The 19,057-nt window shown below is 36.0% G+C and overlaps 2 protein-coding genes across 2 annotated transcripts; both read left to right on the forward strand.

Annotated features, from left to right (window-relative positions):
* Nucleotides 1-8,634: 8,634 nt before the first annotated feature.
* LOC145732659 (protein-lysine N-methyltransferase SMYD4-like) lies at nucleotides 8,635-9,102 on the forward strand. Its single transcript, XM_081985069.1, has one exon. It carries the CDS (start codon nucleotides 8,650-8,652, stop codon nucleotides 9,019-9,021), a length of 372 nt encoding a protein of 123 aa, XP_081841195.1. The 5' UTR covers nucleotides 8,635-8,649; the 3' UTR covers nucleotides 9,022-9,102.
* Nucleotides 9,103-14,909: 5,807 nt separating this feature from the next.
* Nucleotides 14,910-18,108, forward strand: LOC145732788 (uncharacterized). The gene is given in 13 exon segments (XM_081985282.1): nucleotides 14,910-15,047; nucleotides 15,098-15,189; nucleotides 15,242-15,446; nucleotides 15,506-15,718; nucleotides 15,771-15,963; nucleotides 16,016-16,116; nucleotides 16,119-16,435; nucleotides 16,506-16,644; nucleotides 16,699-16,930; nucleotides 16,982-17,129; nucleotides 17,185-17,261; nucleotides 17,263-17,879; nucleotides 17,933-18,108. Coding segments are annotated over 13 exon segments (2,517 nt in total). The 5' UTR covers nucleotides 14,910-15,040.
* The last annotated feature ends 949 nt before the right edge of the window (nucleotides 18,109-19,057 follow it).

Genomic DNA, 19,057 nt, shown 5'->3' on the forward strand with positions numbered 1-19,057 from the left:
GATGATTCTTTTCTTTCCAACACATATTTTACTCAACCCAACCCAAAAAAATTATGACAAAAGCACTCTTTGGCTTTATTTCTCTTAATAATAATAATAGTGGTTTTATAAAAGTTATCTGAGCGTTCTCACAGGATGCAACTAAGGGTACTTATATTGAATGTCAAACAAAAACGTTTTTTGATATGCTAAATATGGCCACACTGCCATCTTATGAATACTGTGACAGCTGTCAGTGCAACTTTCATGTTTTGCGTTTGAAGTTCACCATGTATGGGATAAATCACCGCACTGTTTGTGATTGGACAAGAAAAAGCATGAGATTTACGCAAATATTTTACGTGTAGACTAAGTACGTCTATTTTACGATGAAAAGTGGTGTCAGATCAGTCACGTGACCTGTTATCACCCCAGTATTGATGCATATAGTAGGCGCTGACAATTTCGCGGACTGTCACTTTAAATGTAACCTTCAGGCTGACATTTTCCAATTAATCAAATCGGCCGTAGGAAAACCGTGTAAGGGACACATATAGATGATTGCATGCGCGTGACAAAGACAGAACACCTCCAAAAAATTTTAAGTAGGCCATGATTTTGCAACAGTGTTGTCTGATTTTACCGACGGGATTTTAATAGCCGTTTGCTTTCGGTTCGTGATTTTGGATCCAAACGCGTTACGATTAAAAAGTCACGTGACCTCGATGTGGTTTTATAAAAATGGTGTCATGTGATTTTTACTGACGAGAGAAAGCGCCTAATTATTTGGCTAACTTTGTTATTAGAACATTCCTAAATATTTCCATTTACTTTCATAACATATTTAGTTCGGTTTCTGTGTATTTTGTTTCAAAACTTCTAACTACCCTCTACTAAACGTTAAAAAAAACAATAACAAACAACAGTAACAATGATAAACTTAATAAGCAAGTATAATACCTCAATATTGTAAAATTTTGGCAAAACAACAAAGAATGACCTTTTTCAAAAAAGTGCCAAATCTAACATGTGAAATTGACCAATCGTGTGCCGTAAACCACGTGATGGGCCAGGAATATGGCGGCGGCCGCTAAAAACAGTACGTTCCAGACAAACTGGCGCACTCGAGCACAAATTTGCTCGCGAATTTCAGTAGCTGCAACACAATGACGTCGACCGCAATTCGCTTTGATTTTTACTATAAATCTTACTTCGTCGTTGTCGCGTTTCGCGAGCAGTAGATCCGCCATTTTGAAACAAAAGTCAATTAACCTCAAAATGTCTCGCTCCATGCGCAGAACGGCCGTTTTGCAGTAGTCGCCGTTGAATAGTAAAGCAATTTTAGACGCCTACATTTACGGGCAAAAACAAAATAATAACTTGATATAGTACGATTCACACGTGTCTTTGCGTGCACGCCACTTTTTACAGTGTTGCCAATTCTACTGAATTTATTATCACTTCTTACGGTTTGATTCAAAAATGTACCCTCAAATTTTGGCCTGCAACGAGTCCCAATCTTGCTCAGTTTGACTAATTTTTTTTGCACAAACTGTACAGGGTGGACTAATAAAGTATTGTTTTAGCTACATTTTGGTAAAAAAATCCACTCTGTAACTGTCATACAATTAGAATTATGACCTGTCAAAGTAGACAAAGTTTTTTTGTGTAAATATGACATTTTCCAGCGTGGAACTGTCACTAAATAATTTTTTTAGGACAAACTGTACAGGGTGGACTAATAAAGCGTTTTTTTAGCTACATTTTGGTAAAAAAATCCACTCTGTAACTGTCATACAACCAGAATTATGACCTGTCAAAGTAGACAAAGTTTTTTTGTGTAAATATGACATTTCCCAGCGTGGAACTGTCACTAAATAATTTTGTAGGACAAACTGTACAGGGTGGACTAATAAAGTATTGTTTTAGCTACATTTTGGTAAAAAAATCCACTCTGTAACTGTCATACAACCAGAATTATAACCTGTCAAAGTAGACAAAGTTTTTTTGTGTAAATATGACATTTCCCAGCGCGGAACTGTCACTAAATAATTTTTTAGGACAAACTGTACAGGGTGGACTAATAAAGCGTTGTTTTAGCTACATTTTAGTAAAAAAATCCACTCTGTAACTGTCATACAATCAGAATTATGACCTGTCAAAGTAGACAAAGTTTTTTTGTGTAAATATGACATTTCCCAGCGTGGAACTGTCACTAAATAATTTTTTTAGGACAAACTGTACAGGGTGGACTAATAAAGCGTTGTTTTAGCTACATTTTGGTAAAAAAATCCACTCTGTAACTGTCATACAATCAGAATTATGACCTGTCAAAGTAGACAAAGTTTTTTTTGTATAAATATGACATTTTCCAGCGTGGAACTGTCACTAAAATTTTTTAGGACAAACTGTACAGGGTGGACTAATAAAGCGTTGTTTTAGCTACATTTTGGTAAAAAAATCCACTCTGTAACTGTCATACAATCAGAATTATGACCTGTCAAAGTAGACAAAGTTTTTTTGTGTAAATATGACATTTCCCAGCGTGGAACTGTCACTAAGTAATTTTTTAGGACAAACTATACAGGGTGGACTCATAAAGCGTTGTTTTAGCTACATTTTGGTAAAAAAATCCACTCTGTAACTGTCATACAATCAGAATTATGACCTGTCAAAGTAGACAAAGTTTTTCTGTGTAAATATGACATTTCCCAGCGTGGAACTGTCACTAAGTAATTTTTTAGGACAAACTATACAGGGTGGACTAATAAGCGTTGTTTTAGCTACATTTTGGTAAAAAAAATCCACTCTGTAACTGTCATACAATCAGAATTATGACCTGTCAAAGTAGACAAAGTTTTTTTGTGTAAATATGACATTTCCCAGCGTGGAACTGTCACTAAATAATTTTTTTAGGACAAACTGTACAGGGTGGACTAATAAAGCGTTGTTTTAGCTACATTTTGGTAAAAAAATCCACTCTGTAACTGTCATACAATCAGAATTATGACCTGTCAAAGTAGACAAAGTTTTTTTTGTATAAATATGACATTTTCCAGCGTGGAACTGTCACTAAATAATTTTTTAGGACAAACTGTACAGGGTGGACTAATAAAGCGTTGTTTTAGCTACATTTTGGTAAAAAAATCCACTCTGTAACTGTCATACAATCAGAATTATGACCTGTCAAAGTAGACAAAGTTTTTTTTGTGTAAATATGACATTTCCCAGCGTGGAACTGTCACTAAGTAATTTTTTAGGACAAACTATACAGGGTGGACTCATAAAGCGTTGTTTTAGCTACATTTTGGTAAAAAAATCCACTCTGTAACTGTCATACAATCAGAATTATGACCTGTCAAAGTAGACAAAGTTTTTCTGTGTAAATATGACATTTCCCAGCGTGGAACTGTCACTAAATAATTTTTTTAGGACAAACTGTACAGGGTGGACTAATAAAGCGTTGTTTTAGCTACATTTTGGTAAAAAAATCCACTCTGTAACTGTCATACAATCAGAATTATGACCTGTCAAAGTAGACAAAGTTTTTTTTGTATAAATATGACATTTTCCAGCGTGGAACTGTCACTAAATAATTTTTTAGGACAAACTGTACAGGGTGGACTAATAAAGCGTTGTTTTAGCTACATTTTGGTAAAAAAATCCACTCTGTAACTGTCATACAATCAGAATTATGACCTGTCAAAGTAGACAAAGTTTTTTTTGTGTAAATATGACATTTCCCAGCGTGGAACTGTCACTAAGTAATTTTTTAGGACAAACTATACAGGGTGGACTCATAAAGCGTTGTTTTAGCTACATTTTGGTAAAAAAATCCACTCTGTAACTGTCATACAATCAGAATTATGACCTGTCAAGTAGACAAAGTTTTTCTGTGTAAATATGACATTTCCCAGCGTGGAACTGTCACTAAGTAATTTTTTAGGACAACTATACAGGGTGGACTAATAAAGCGTTGTTTTAGCTACATTTTGGTAAAAAAAATCCACTCTGTAACTGTCTGTAAGAGAGCTCACATCACATCCACATTGACAGTTACAGTTAAACTGAATGTTTGAATAACAAGGTATGATAAACTAATGCTTGTGGGTTTGTTTGCCTATGTTTTGCCAAAATCTTACAACATAGGAGCAAAGAATCCATAGAAATTCTATTGAGAATCTTCTAAAAAGTGCCATAGGCCTGTACAAGTGTCTCCAAGTTTTCCAGATTTTTTTTGAATTGTCAGAGACCTCTAGAATCATTTTGAAAGTTCCATAGATCTCAAAATGTTAAAATTAATGTTTGTTTTAAAAAGATGATTCTTTTCTTTCCAACACATATTTTACTCAACCTAACCCAAAAAAATTATACCAAAAGTACTCTTTCGCTTTATTTCTGTTAATAATAATAATAAAAGTGGTTTTATGAAAGTTATCTGAGCGTTCTCACAGAATGCAACTAAGGGCACTTATTGAATGTCAAACAAAACAGGTATAAAATATTTAGCGGGAAGCTGTTTTCTATTGTTATTCGAGCCTTCTTTTGTTGGTTGAGGCAGGTCGGGTTGTAACGAATTTCAACCCTCTTTACATTGTCCCCCTAAACAGTGACGTTGCATTAAAAAGTTCAATCAAAAATAACCGACAATTCAAATTAAAACGGCCGGTTGCATTATAATTGATAGGCAAAACTTTATGTAACTATGGTTGTTGACGTTTGTGTAACTATGGTTGCCTAACAATTTCTACAACTTAAATTTATCGATAAGGTTATTATTTTATGTGAGTTGTAGTATTTGTGTTTTTCATATTTTCGGTAACAGAAAATGTCTAAACAATTCATTGAGGGTAGGGTAGGCAACCTGCAATTCTTATTATAAGTTTGTTGTCCTGCGTTTTCTGGTTCTGTGATTAATTACGGAAGAGTGGAGTACGTAATTAGGATATCGAGTTTTTGGGTTTAAATGCAAAAGCTGTGTTTCTAGAATTCTAGGACTACAAATAAAAAGTAAAAATTAAAAACTCGTGAATCGGAGCGATCGTAACGTTACGGAATAAGGCCCGAATTTGATTGGCAACGGCAACGTTGCGCGCGCACCGGTTTCGTCCGTGGAATGTCGTCCTCGGTCCTCGGGTCCTCGACGCCGAGTTTTGTTCCCGCCATCGCCCTTTCTCGTCCATTTGCCTTGCCAAATTGGTCGACTGTTAGAAGAGAAATGTGGCCACGTGTTTCAACACTCAATTTATGTGCCGCGATGCCTGATAAACTAGCGCTAACCGTAGCCTTATCAGTAATAAATCAGTATCAACAGGTTAATCTCCGCCAAATCCAGGTAAGCTTTGTTCTAAAACCCGACAGCTCATGTGCTTCAACCTCCTAACCTTACACCTTAACCCGACCGAAATCGCTCCTCCTGATGCAGGCTTGTGTTCAGTCTAATGTTGCATGTGTGTTATTGAGTTCTGTGACTAGATCGAACACTCGCCTGTAGCTCGAGAACTGTCCTCGGAAAATCTCATCAAGGAGCAGTTAATTACTAGTTGACGCTTTCGCCAAATGGCCGCTAACTCGTGAGCAACAGGTTGGCGTCATTAAGCCGGACGAGGACTACGCCACCACTACACGGGTCGGATTCATATTGTTCTTTGGTGATCTAGTTGTATGAGTTTTCTTTACATCATAAAGCTGGTTCAGCAAAGCACATTGTATTCGACAGTACAACGGGGGATTTATAACCTAACGGTAAAAACATTTTTTAATTTTCATGTTTATCTTACACGCACAAAATCATATGTTTTATCAGTGGCCCCCTTCTTTTTGATGCTCCATCAAGGGTGCTGAGGAAATCAACTCACCGCCTACTATACTAGAATGTCTTGTCAATAATTCCAATATGGCGGGAACAGTGTTGACAGTTTGTATTGTGGAAGTTGCGTTTTTTGAGGATTAGATGAGTTTTTACGGTTTAAAATCAAGACTAGAGGTTATTTGTGTAAGTTATTTTTGTCTGCCGCCGTTCTTTTCAAGCCACATTGTAACAGCAATTCAGGAAAAACCCCAACTTCAACACTATACTCAATGGTAGGTACAAATGCTTTCTAGTGCAGTAGACTTATTAGGTACTTGTTACATACGCAGGTATGTGAGTTTTATTTTAAAGCATCCTTCATTGTGAGAGCAACAAAAATAATTTTGAATGAGTCTTGGTAATGCCATAAGAACCATTGACCAGTTTGCTTACCTAGTTTTAAAGATTTACTGATTTTCTTACATGACATAATTTGACAGTTGGCCAAAGTAGGCGTTTTATACACAAATGTATGCAGATGCAGTAAGAAATATGTTTTTTTTTATTATTTCGTGTAGTTGATTGCAAATTGTAAGTGAAAAATCAAAGAAAGGTTTATTCCTGATCCAGATATGTATGGAGGCTTTTTATACCCAATCAAGTCTAGTCACACAGCAAACTAGTTTAAACAATGTAAGAAAATCAGTAAATCTTTAAAACTAGGTAAGCAAAACTGGTAAATGGTTCTTAAGGCATTACCAATCATTGAAAATTATTTTGTTGCTCTCACAATGAAGGATGCTTTAAAATAAAACTCACATACCTGCGCATGTAACAATACATATGTATTAGTGTTTTTCCTAAATTGCTGTCTCGAGTCTTGATTTTAAACCGTAAAAATTCATCTAATCCTCAAAACACTCAACTTCCACAATACAAACTGTCATCACTGTTGCCGCCATGTTGGAATTTTTGACAAGACATTCTAGTATAGTAGGCGGTGAGTTAGGTCATTGTAAATGTGAAATTTCCTCAGCACCCTTGATGGAGCATCAAAACGAAGGGGGCTATGAAGTATTCTTATGCTAAGTTTATGGCCGCATTCGTTTTCAAGCTGGGAGGAGCGAGCAGCGCGTTTTTGACGTCACGATGACGTAATTTAGCAAAAGCTTAATTTAACCAACTGTCAAATTACGTCATTGTGACGTCAAAAACGTTCTGCTCGCTCCATCGTGTTTGATTAGTCAAAAAAGCAGCAGTTTTTCTAACCAATCACAAACCAGAAACATCAGGGTCACTATTTTGCTATCATGTATATTTGACTACTTTGCGTCATATTTTTAAAGAAATGTGTATAGTGTCTAATATGTGTGATTATGATTCATCTGATGGAAGCTCATCATGAATTACACCTTTTTGTGCCAAACTTTTATTTGAATAACAATATTTTCAGTCATCATTCTTATGGGCTTTTTGATTGGCATGTTTAGTGCAAAATTAATGTATCTATAATATCTGTATCATACTTTATCAAATAATGCCATTGAAACAGTACGACAATACATTTATTTTGCACTAAACATGCCAATAGTTGTTTTGCGTACTTTTATGGGTAATTCAAATTTTAGTTATAAAAGTTTCAGGTTTAACAAAGCTCTTCTGTTGGATGGTAATTATAATAGCAGTCTTTTCCTTCTGAAGAATTTATTAATGATTTTCTAATTACAGTGAAGCAAGCAGACTTCTTCAGTGAAGGGATTCTGGCTTGAAGGAACTTCTGGTGTGATATGTAGCATTCAAATCGTATCACAGCCAGTAGTTACCTACGATATGGAATCCCAACCTCCACAAGCTTCAACGATCACTCGGATTATGTGAATAAGTTTTTAAAAATATTAATAATCACCCTCAGTTATCATAGTAGTAAAGTTAGAGAAGAAAGAATAGAATAGTATATTGGACAGTTTTTGATAAAATTTCTTGTTGTAAGATTATACCTATTAAATAAGTAGTTGTTTGTTAGACAATAAGCATAAATAGTGTAGTGGCCCAAATTATTAAAATTGCCAGTTTATTACATCTAGAAAAAAACCAAGTAATACAGAATCAACAAATGTGTGAGACAAGCTTAAATTAAGCCAAAAAAAATGGATAGTATCGATTTTCCAGAGGAATTGAATCATTGCGCTAGTTTTCTTTTCATAACATTCGAAACAAGTTTATTTCTGGTAGGAAAACAAACCATCCTGTCGGAATGATGCGTCCACGCTTTTGTAACGGACAAGTGGCCCACGTTATTCGGAAATTGGAGCTGAGCCAAAATGAGCCCCCCCCTTGATTTGCTATTTTTCCGAATTGAATTCAGAGACTTGCCAATCACTTTCCGGAGTCGGTAGCTTACGTAAGTACTCTCGTTAAAAAAAGTTTCTTAAAACTTGACAGTGATCAGGTGATCGGTGCTGTTTGGTATTTGGAGTAAACTTGCCATCAAGTAAGTTTGATTCTACGGTAGGATATTTTCTTATGGTTTAAAATGGGCTATGTTTACACTGTATTTCTATTTTAGTTTCTGTTATATGACTAACCAAACCGTCAGTTCTATTTTTAAAATTTTCTAATACCAATTTGTTTTTGATTGTCATGAGAAAATTGACAAAAGTTAAACAACACGCTAAAATTACGCATAAATCGAATGGTTCCTTCAATATTGTTTTGTGAGATACATTTTACACTTATCCCAACTTTCTTCAAGTAGTTTTCTAAATTTAGAGCCGTAGGCTTCATGTTTTAAATGCCTATTAAGTAGAACACGACGCTGTTTTATAAATACGTCTATGTAGGTTAATTTTTTATTATTTTCATCCTGTGACTAGATAGAAATGCTGTCTCCGGGCGAAATCGAAGACCCCCAGATCACAAGCGAGCAGTTGCTGTCCTTAAAGTCGGACATCAGGATCATAGACATGCTGGAAGAGTTGGCGCTCAAACATTGTCCGTCCCAGTTTCAGGACATCGAAACTGGTGGGAAAATGTCAAAGTCCAATGAAAAAGCAATTTTCTTCCGCGACGAAGGCAGAAAGATGTTACGACAAAAAAACCACTTCAAAGCTCTACTCGCTTTCACTCAAAGCGTTGCCAATGCTGAGGACAAAACCGAAATTTTAGGTTTAGCTTACGCTGGACGCGCAGAAGTTTTGTTTGAAAGGGCCTACTTTACCGAATGCTTACAAGTGCGTGAATTCATTCTTTAACCTGAATTCATAGTTTGAAATCCGCAAGAAGTGAGCAGTATACTGAATTAAAAATAAACAATATACTTGTAGCACTTTCAATTCATAGTTTGACAAATAAGCCCAAGCAGTAAGCACCAAGAAATAATCATTTTTTTCTTACCTTGCTCTTACTGCCGCCTGTTTCAACCATTCCTGGATTTTCGAATTGTCATTTGTCAAGTATCCGATCTTTTCTGGTTTATTTTCTCGTTTTCACTTGGATTACTTGCAGCTACTATGATAGAATAGTCATCGACAAAATTCATTTTCCGTAAAATTCAGTAAACATTCAATGAATAGAATAGAAATAAAAATTCTAACCTAAAATTTATATTGTAAACAAAGAAATAAACTGTCAAATAATCTGTAGTCTGTCATTTTACTGACGTCAAAGCGTCGAACTATGAATTGAAACATTTGCGGAGCGGCTACTACTGCTTGCTGCATGCCGCTTACTTCTTGCGGAATTAGAATCCAGCTTTAAAGTCGCTAAAGTTATTCAGTTTTAAATTTTCAGGACATTGACAAGCACTGCAGAACAACTACCCCAAAGACATGGAGGCTAAACTTTTAGAGAAGAAAGCCCAAGCAGAAGCCAGTAAACCCATCCAAACAACAAAAAAATACCACGAGGAAATTCCTGGTTGAATCATCCAAACCCAAAAATCTCTTGCGCAAGCATCAACGTTGAAATTCAACGTGACCAATATGGGGGACGTCATGTTGTTGCCACCAGTAACATTGAAGCAGGTGAAATCATTGCTGTGGAATCTCCTTATGTTGTGGCAGTGGGCACTAAGCCTTCGCAACGGTTTCTACATTGCCACGAATGCCTGGAGCTTTGCTACAATTTGATACCCTGTCCTAGCTGTAGAACTGCCTTGTATTGCAGTGAGAAATGTAGGGACGCAGCTAAGGAATCTTACCAATTACAACGAGTGCGATTTGTGTCAGTTTGATTTTCAATGAATTGCTCAGTGTTAAGACGGTTTTGAAAGGTTTGAAGCAGTTGGAGGCCTGATGGACAATGTGAATGGTACTATTTACAAATCTGATAGGTATAGGAGTGTTTCATTAACTCCAGAAATTAATATCAAAATTTTCAGATATGAGAAATTCAAGAACTTCAAACCAACAAGAAAAACGTTCAGTACGAGATTTGTTTGAAGCAGCTAACGAAGCTTGTATTGGTACATCACTTTCTAACCAAATACTCTGACTTTTTTTCCAAAAGTGGAATATCTGGCCGAACGCCTTAAGAATTGCTATTCCATCACTACTTCAACACGACAATAAACAAGCTTTCAATAGAGAAAAACGAAGAAAAACTCCATAGATACGGAATACCACGAGGTGGCTGAAGGAATCTACGCTTTTAGCAGTCCTGTTAACCACCACTGCTATGGTAACGTCACTACCTCGTTTTTTGGTGCTAAGATTGTACTGAGAGCTGCCAGGAATATTAAAAGGTGGAGAATCGTGCTGTTTTAACGTACAGGCATGTCAATTGAAAAAAGCTGGTTAAAAACGTTTTTAACAACATTATTCTAGGAACTACAACTTTGCCGAATATCCTAAGTTGGTAAGAGCGCATCAGTTGTGGAAACTTTAATCAGTTTACGTGCGTTTGCGAGGCCTGCGAAAGTAACTGGCCCATATTCGACTGCCTTAATTCGGGCGATGTGGAAAAGTACCAAAAATTGGTGGAACAGATCAAAACTGCCTTAAAACCAGCCAATGCCGAGATAGGAGGGGTTCTAAAACTGGTGACCAAGAAAGTTAAAGAGTTTACTGCAGCTGAACCAACTAAAGTGGATGTTAACGTTAAGCGAATATTTTCTGATCTGTTAAGGTTTTCCGGTAATAAAATACACGAGTTTAATCTTTAAAGTTGTGTTTGTTAGTAAAGAGGTATAAATTTTTTTTTTTTTTTCTCGTAATGGCACCAATGTAACGCGCCGTTCTGGAATCAGGTGTCAGTGGCGTGCAATTTGAACCAATCATGCGCAAGTTGGCAACTACTGTTAACACATCCTAAGAGGGCGTCAAAGTTGACTTGAATAATTTTGAACATTTTTAGTGCAACCTGTCATTCAATGCTAAATAACTCAGTTATTTCGAAGATTTTGTCTAGACTTTTATACGTCAATGGATAGCTAGTTATATGGGCTTTCTAAAGATATGTCACATGCTTTGATAGGTAAGTGGTTTAGCTACCAGAGGGCGTCAAAGTTGACTTAGTACCTTTAAACAGTTTCGGTGCAACCTGTCATTCATTGCTAAATAACTCAGTCATTTGCAAGACTTTGTCTAGACTTTTATACGTCAATGAATAGCCAGTTAAATGGGCTTTCTGAGATATGGCCACATGCTTGATAGGTTAAGTTGTTTGCTACCAGAGGGCGTCACAGTTGACTTAAGTAAATTTTAACATTTTCAGTGCAACCTGTCATTCATTGTTAAATAACTCAGGTCATTTCCAAGACTTTGTATAGACTTTTATACGTCAATGGATAGCTAGTTATATGGGCTTTCTAAAGATATGGTCACATGCTTTGATAGATAAGTTGTTTAGCTACCAGAGGGCGTCAAAGTTGACTTAAGTAAATTTTAAACATTTTCAGTGCAACCTGCCATTCAAAAATGCTAAATACCTCAGTTATTTCAAAGACTTCTTCTAGACTTTTATACGTCAATGGATAGCCAGTTAAATGGGCTTTCTGAAGATATGGCCCCATGCTTTGATAGATTAAGTTGTTTAGCGTACCAGAGGGCGTCCAAAGTTGACTTAAGTCAATTTTAAACATTTTCAGTGCAACCTGTCATTCATTGTTAAATAACTCAGTCATTTCCAAGACTTTGTATAGACTTTATACGTCAATGGATAGCTAGTTATATGGGCTTTCTAAAGATATGGTCACATGCTTTGATAGATTAAGTTGTTTAGCTACCAGAGGGCGTCAAAGTTGACTTAGTACATTTAAACATTTTCAGTGCAACCTGTCATTCATTGCTAAATAACTCAGTCATTTGCAAGACTTTGTCTAGACTTTTATACGTCAATGGATAGCCAGTTAAATGGGCTTTCTGAAGATATGGCCCCATGCTTTGATAGATTAAGTTGTTTAGCTACCAGAGGGCGTCAAAGTTGACTAAGTAAATTTTAACATTTTCAGTGCAACCTGTCATTCATTGTTAAATAACTCAGTCATTTCCAAGATTTTGTATAGACTTTTATACGTCAATGGATAGCTAGTTAAATGATCATTCTAAAGATATGTCCAGATGCTTTGATAGGTTAAGTGGTTTAGCTACCAGAAGCGTCAAAGTTGACTTAAGTAAATTTTAACATTTTCAGTTGCAACCTGCCATTCAATGCTAAATAACTCAGTTATTTCGAAGATTTTGTCTAGACTTTTATACGTCAATAAATAGCCAGTTAAATGGGCTTTCTGAAGATATGGTCACATGCTTGATAGATTAAGTTGTTTAGCTACCAGAGGGCGTCAAAGTTGACTTAAGTAAATTTAACATTTTCAGTGCAACCTGCCATTCAATGCTAAATAACTCAGTATTTCGAAGATTTTTGTCTAGACTTTTATACGTCAATGAATAGCCAGTTAAATGGGCTTTCTGAAGATATGGTCACATGCTTTGATAGATTAAGTTGTTTAGCTACCAGAGGGCGTCAAAGTTGACTTAAGGTAAATTTTAACATTTTCAGTGCAACCTGTCATTCAATGCTAAATACCTCAGTTATTTCAAAGACTTCTTCTAGACTTTTATACGTTAATGGATAGCCAGTTAAATGGGCATTCTAAAGATATGGTCACATGCTTTGATAGGTTAAGTGGTTTAAGCTACCAGAGGGCGTCAAAATTGTACTTAAGTAAATTTAAACATTTCAGTGCAACCTGCCATTCAATGCTAAATACCTCAGTTATTTCAAAGACTTCTTCTAGACTTTTATACGTTATGGATAGCCAGTTAAATGGGCATTCTAAAGATATGGTCACATGCTTTGATAGGTTAAGTTGTTTAGCTACCAGAGGGTGTCAAAGTTGACTTAAGTAAATTTAAACATTTTCAGTGCAACCTGCCATTCAATGCTAAATACCTCAGTTATTTCAAAGACTTCTTCTAGACTTTTATACGTTAATGGATAGCCAGTTAAATGGGCATTCTAAAGATATGGTCACATGCTTTGATAGGTTAAGTTGTTTAGCTACCAGAGGGTGTCAAAGTTGACTTAAGTAAATTTTAACATTTTCAGTGCAACCTGTCATTCAATGCTAATACCTCAGTTATTTCAAAGACTTCTTCTAGACTTTTATACGTTAATGGATAGCCAGTTAAATGGGCATTCTAAAGATATGGTCACATGCTTTGATAGGTTAAGTGGTTTAGCTACCAGAGGGCGTCAAAATTGACTTAAGTAAATTTAAACATTTTCAGTGCAACCTGCCATTCAATGCTAAATACCTCAGTTATTTCAAAGACTTCTTCTAGACTTTTATACGTTAATGAATAGCCAGTTATATGGGCTTTCTAAAGATATGGCCACATGCTTTGATAGGTTAAGTTGTTTAGCTACCAGAGGGCGTCAAAGTTGACTTAAGTAATTTAAACATTTCAGTGCAACCTGCCATTCAATGCTAAATACCTCAGTTATTTCAAAGACTTCTTCTAGACTTTTATACGTTAATGGATAGCCAGTTAAATGGGCATTCTAAAGATATGGTCACATGCTTTGATAGGTTAAGTTGTTTAGCTACCAGAGGGTGTCAAAGTTGACTTAAGTAAATTTTAAACATTTTCAGTGCAACCTGCCATTCAATGCTAAATACCTCAGTTATTTCAAAGACTTCTTCTAGACTTTTATACGTTAATGGATAGCCAGTTAAATGGGCATTCTAAAGATATGGTCACATGCTTTGATAGGTTAAGTGGTTTAGCTACCAGAAGGCGTCAAAGTTGACTTAAGTAAATTTAAAACATTTTCAGTGCAACCTGTCATTCATTGTTAAATAACTCAGTCATTTCCAAGACTTTGTCTAGACTTTTATACGTCAATGGATAGCTAGTTAAATGGGCTTTCTAAAGATATGGTCACATGCTTTTATAGGTTAAGTTGTTTAGCTACCAGAGGGCGTCAAAGTTGACTTAAGTAAATTTAAACATTTCAGTGCAACCTGCCATTCAATGCTAAATAACTCAGTTATTTCGAAGATTTTGTCTAGACTTTTATACGTTAATGAATAGCCAGTTATATGGGCTTTCTGAAGATATGGCCCCATGCTTTGATAGATTAAGTTTGTTTAGCTACCAGAGGGCGTCAAAGTTGACTTAAGTAAATTTTAACATTTTCAGTGCAACCTGTCATTCATTGCTAAATAACTCAGTCATTTCCAAGACTTTGTATAGACTTTTATACGTCAATGGATAGCTAGTTAAATGATCATTCTAAAGATATGTCCAGATGCTTTGATAGGTTAAGTGGTTTAGCTACCAGAGGGCGTCAAAGTTGACTTAGTACAGTAAATTGATTTTGAAAATAGTCTAAAATACTGAAAGTTCCTTTTGCAGGTGTGGTAAATCCAAAACCGCGTAACGAACAGAGAAACGTACATTATTGCATGCGCGGGACTAAGACAGAAAACGAAAAAAATATCAAGTAGGCCATATTTTCAGCGCGCTGTTGCCAAACGCCAAGTTATTTGTTGACGGTATTTGAGTGATACTTGGCGTTTGGCAACAGCGCGCTGAAATATGGCCTACTTGATATTTTTTCGTTTTCTGTCTTAGTCCCGCGCATGCAATACTGTACGTTTCTCTGTCCGTTACGCGGTTTTCCTAAATGTCAAAACTTTAAAGTCAATCAGTGTCAAACATTTAATTTGAATGCCAGCATAAATTACTAAATAAAACAAAGTGAAATTTAAATGTTGTTTAAAAACTTATTTTAGGGAATGGGTGTTCTAAATTATTATTTATAACCATGCCGGGTAATTCAGTTCTACATGTACCAGATATAATATAAACACAATTATTGCAGAATACGCGTTTGATTTGGAAAGAAGTGACTATTACCAAAAACGCACCAGTTTGCTGAAAGCAAAAGAAATTCCCAAGTTATCAGACGCGAAGGTAGGTCATAAATTGATTATCCTATTAAATCTGCCAACTTAAACACACACAGAATAATTTGGGAGACCCCTTATCTAACGTGGTATTCAAAGAATGTGAAGAAGCCCTTAAAGAAGATTTTGGCTTGAAATTACCCCTTAAAGGTCCAGGCGAGACGTTATGGGTGTCACCCAGCGACTTGCTTCAAGGAAAAATAGCTTTAAAACCACCAATCACATTTAAATGTTTGCAGGCTTTGACGCATAAAGGAATTTTAGGTATATTTTACCTTGTATTTACCCTAAAATTTTAATCATTTTTCGCTGTTTTACCACAGAAATTGGTCAAGATATAGAAGACCGTTACAAAAACGAGATGGAATTGGATAAGCAAAAAGCTTTGGAGAAGCTCAAGAGTAGAGCTTTTGGCCACATGGAGGACCGTATGAAAGTGGAAATTAAAGAAGTCGAGATAAGGGAACGAGTGGCTTGCCATGCAGAAATGCAAAAGCAACAGAAACAATTCGAAATAAATTTAAAAGAGGAGTTGGGTAATTTAAAAAAAAATCCTAGTGCAAATGAGTGCTACGCAAGTACTTTTAGACAAACTTGAACAAAAAATTCACGAACAATATAAAGAAATCATTGCAAGTCACGAGGAAGAACTTAAAACCAAATGGGAGGATGAACTTAATGTTGAAGTGAACAAAACTGTAGATGCCATGACCATGGAATACCTAAGACAGTTGGACGAACAAGAGCGCAAGTTAACAGAGTTATTTAAACTGGAATTAAAGTATCCCCTAGAATTTTGCAATTATTACATTTACTTAATTGATTTTCTGTAGAAAACAACAATTTTTACGTCACTTTGACGAACAGTACCACAAGTATAAAACAACAGTGTCACTACGCCAACTCAAACATAACTTGGAGTGCACCAATTTGGTCATATGATGTACGTGTTGTGCACGGAAAGGCAAAAATGTTGCGACCAAAAAGTTGCCATAGAAAATCGCTATAAAGCCGAAATTAGAGCTTTGGAAGAGCGAATGAAGCAGAAAAGTGACCAGTTTGAAAAAATTACAGCCGAAAAAGAAATGCAAATTAAAAACGTGGCAATTCGAGAAACCTGCTTGATTGAAGTTTTGAAGCAATTCCAGAAGTTCATTAATTTTGCTTTAAAGTCTGCGCCTGCTCAAGCGGAATTTCTACTTTCGGTGGAGAAAATGATGACCTTTGAACTTACGAAAAATATAACCAATCAGGTTTACAACCAAACAATGTAATTTTAATATTTCACTCTTTTTGCCCACAGACATAAAACCATCAGTTAAGAGAAAGGAAGCCCCCGCTATAATTACATGGAATCACGAAGATAAATCCAGCACAACTTCAATAAAATCATCAGGAATGGAGATTAGAGACTACCACGATTGTTTCAAAGAACTAAACCCCCCACTTAAACCGGAACTTGGTTCTCCTTAGGGCACACTTTGTTTTGTCATTTCTTATACAATTCCAATTTTAGATGAAAGTGACACATTGCCAGCCATTTACTTTAAAAATAAAACTTACGTGAGAGAAGATTTCCGCGACATGTTAGCAGCAAATGTGCCTCTGACCGCTAGCAACGAACTCTGGAATCGAGATGTAGAGGTGCTGGTCCAAAACTGGCGTCAATCTACTCAAGACTCGAAGAAAAGTTCAGAAAAGGAAATTTCTGCGAAAAATCTCGATGAAGATTTGGCAGGCAGTGATCGGTGTGTATTGTAAAGATTCCACAGTAAATGTGATTAAAATAGTTGATTTAGGCGAAGATCGAGTAAATCAGCTGTGCAGTTTATCGAGGAGAATAATTTAGCAAAGAATGCCCGGTTATCCTTGGATTCTAGGAAAAACACCAAAAGTTCGCTAAAACCTAGTTCTTTCCGTTGCTTAGAGGATATTCAGTTCAACCCAGTTAGTTTGTTTTTGAAAAATTGAAAAAATCCTTAGCAAACCACTTTTTTGGTAGCTTGAATCGTCCTCCAGAATTCTGGCTGCCAAAGACTCTTTAGAACTTTTGGATCATCGAAAGAAAGCTGATTCTATACAAATTCCACCAGAAGACACAGGTATTTGAGTGTTTTCCATCTTGCTCTTCATCACAGCTTATTGAGCTGTTTCAAGGTTCTAAAAGAACTAGCGGCAGAGAATTAGTGGTGGATGTCAAGGATTCGATAATGCTCCGTATGTCAGAGCTGGCAAAAACACAGTCATCGAGAGAATTCACGATAAGTCCCAAAGACTCTATAGAAATAGCTAAAGATGTGATGAGAGAAAAAGATCTCTTCCCACGCATGTCAAAGCTGAGTTGTGTAAGAGACTCGGTGGAAATTCTTCGTGAATCGTTGCAAAAATTGAAAACACCCCCCATAGTTTGTCAGAAAAAAGAGGAAGTTAAAAAAAACGAGCCAAGCAACACGCTATTCGGTTCTTCGCGTAGTTGTTGCGATAAATGCAGACGCAAAGACGACGATTTCATATCCGATGATGAGCGTTCGGTGAAAATTTCCCGAATCCAAATAATCAACTTGGATGATTACAATCGCACCCCTTCCGTGGTTTCTTTTAAAAATGAACCAGTGTTTTACAAAGATGTAGAAAAAAATAAGAAAGTCTCTCCCGGAGTTAAAAGCACTATGACTACTTCCAGTAAAAGCGCGAAGCGTAAGTTTTGCAATTTACTTCCACTTGCATTCCGTAATTTCTGAGGTTACTAGGAAAATCGAGAAAACCTACCAAAAAAGTAACACAGGCTAAAGTGGTTGGAGACTTAAACGCTCCAGAAGGCAGTCAAACCACTGATGCGTTTACAGCAGATCGAATTCATTCATTAGTAAAACTGATGGGAGATCAGCCGCAGTTAATACGATTATTTACGGCCGGTATACAATAAATAATGTTATTGCATAATTATGGTCCATTTTATTTTCCCCTGGCGGTTACGTCATCATTTGCCTTTCTTGTCTATTACATGCGTTCCGAGTACGATAGAATTTTGACGTCATCGGCCGCCATTGTTGGCAAATTATAAGTAAACAAAGCCAAATGTTTTATTTTTTATGTAAATTTTATAATGTTTTAACGAGTATTTTGATTTAACTTGTTTTTAACTGCGATACTACGTGTGAGACTAGATAATGTGTGTGTGTTTCGGTAGTCAGTTTTGAAAATTCCACCTTCTTAATACACTTTACAACTATCAAGGGGCCCAGTGAAACATTCTGAAGGAACTAGAGTTTGTGGAACAGAAAAGGATGCCTTTTCTAATAGAAAACACTGTCACAAGGAAACAGCCCATATATTTGCTTACTCCCAAGAAGAGTTTTTACAAGAACACTACAAAAACTGCTCTCAAAAACTTTCTCGAAGAAACATGGATTAGAGTAAAGTTGTATTTAGCAGGAGCTGACAATATGTATGATTCAGGTACCTTTATTTGCCTAATCTGGAGTTTGCTTATCATGCTTTGAAAGGGTCCAAATTTAAAAAGTCCCATTATCAATTGCTCTAAAAGACTGAACAAAAGGTGTTTGAAGCTATGGTTATAATGGTGTTGTCAAAATCCATATGCAGAGTGTTGAAAAAACAAGTTTCAGGTAATATTAGAAAGATACAAGTTACTTAATACGTAAATTTGATCAAATACCATTATTTTGCAGGATTAGCCCTTATAAATTTTGCCGCATCTTCTCTGACTATAAGGCTAGAAACAGATGGTGCTACTGTTAAATACTTTTCCATCAGATAGTAGGTTAAATTACTATTTTAATTGTATTATTTACACATTATAAAATATACAAATAAAATCTTTAAAAAGTACACTCAAGTTTCTTTTTTATCTA

Source organism: Ips typographus, linkage group LG8 (assembly GCF_016097725.1).
Source record: "Ips typographus isolate SLU linkage group LG8, UJ_Ityp_2.0, whole genome shotgun sequence".
Taxonomy (NCBI): Eukaryota; Metazoa; Arthropoda; class Insecta; order Coleoptera; family Curculionidae; genus Ips; species Ips typographus.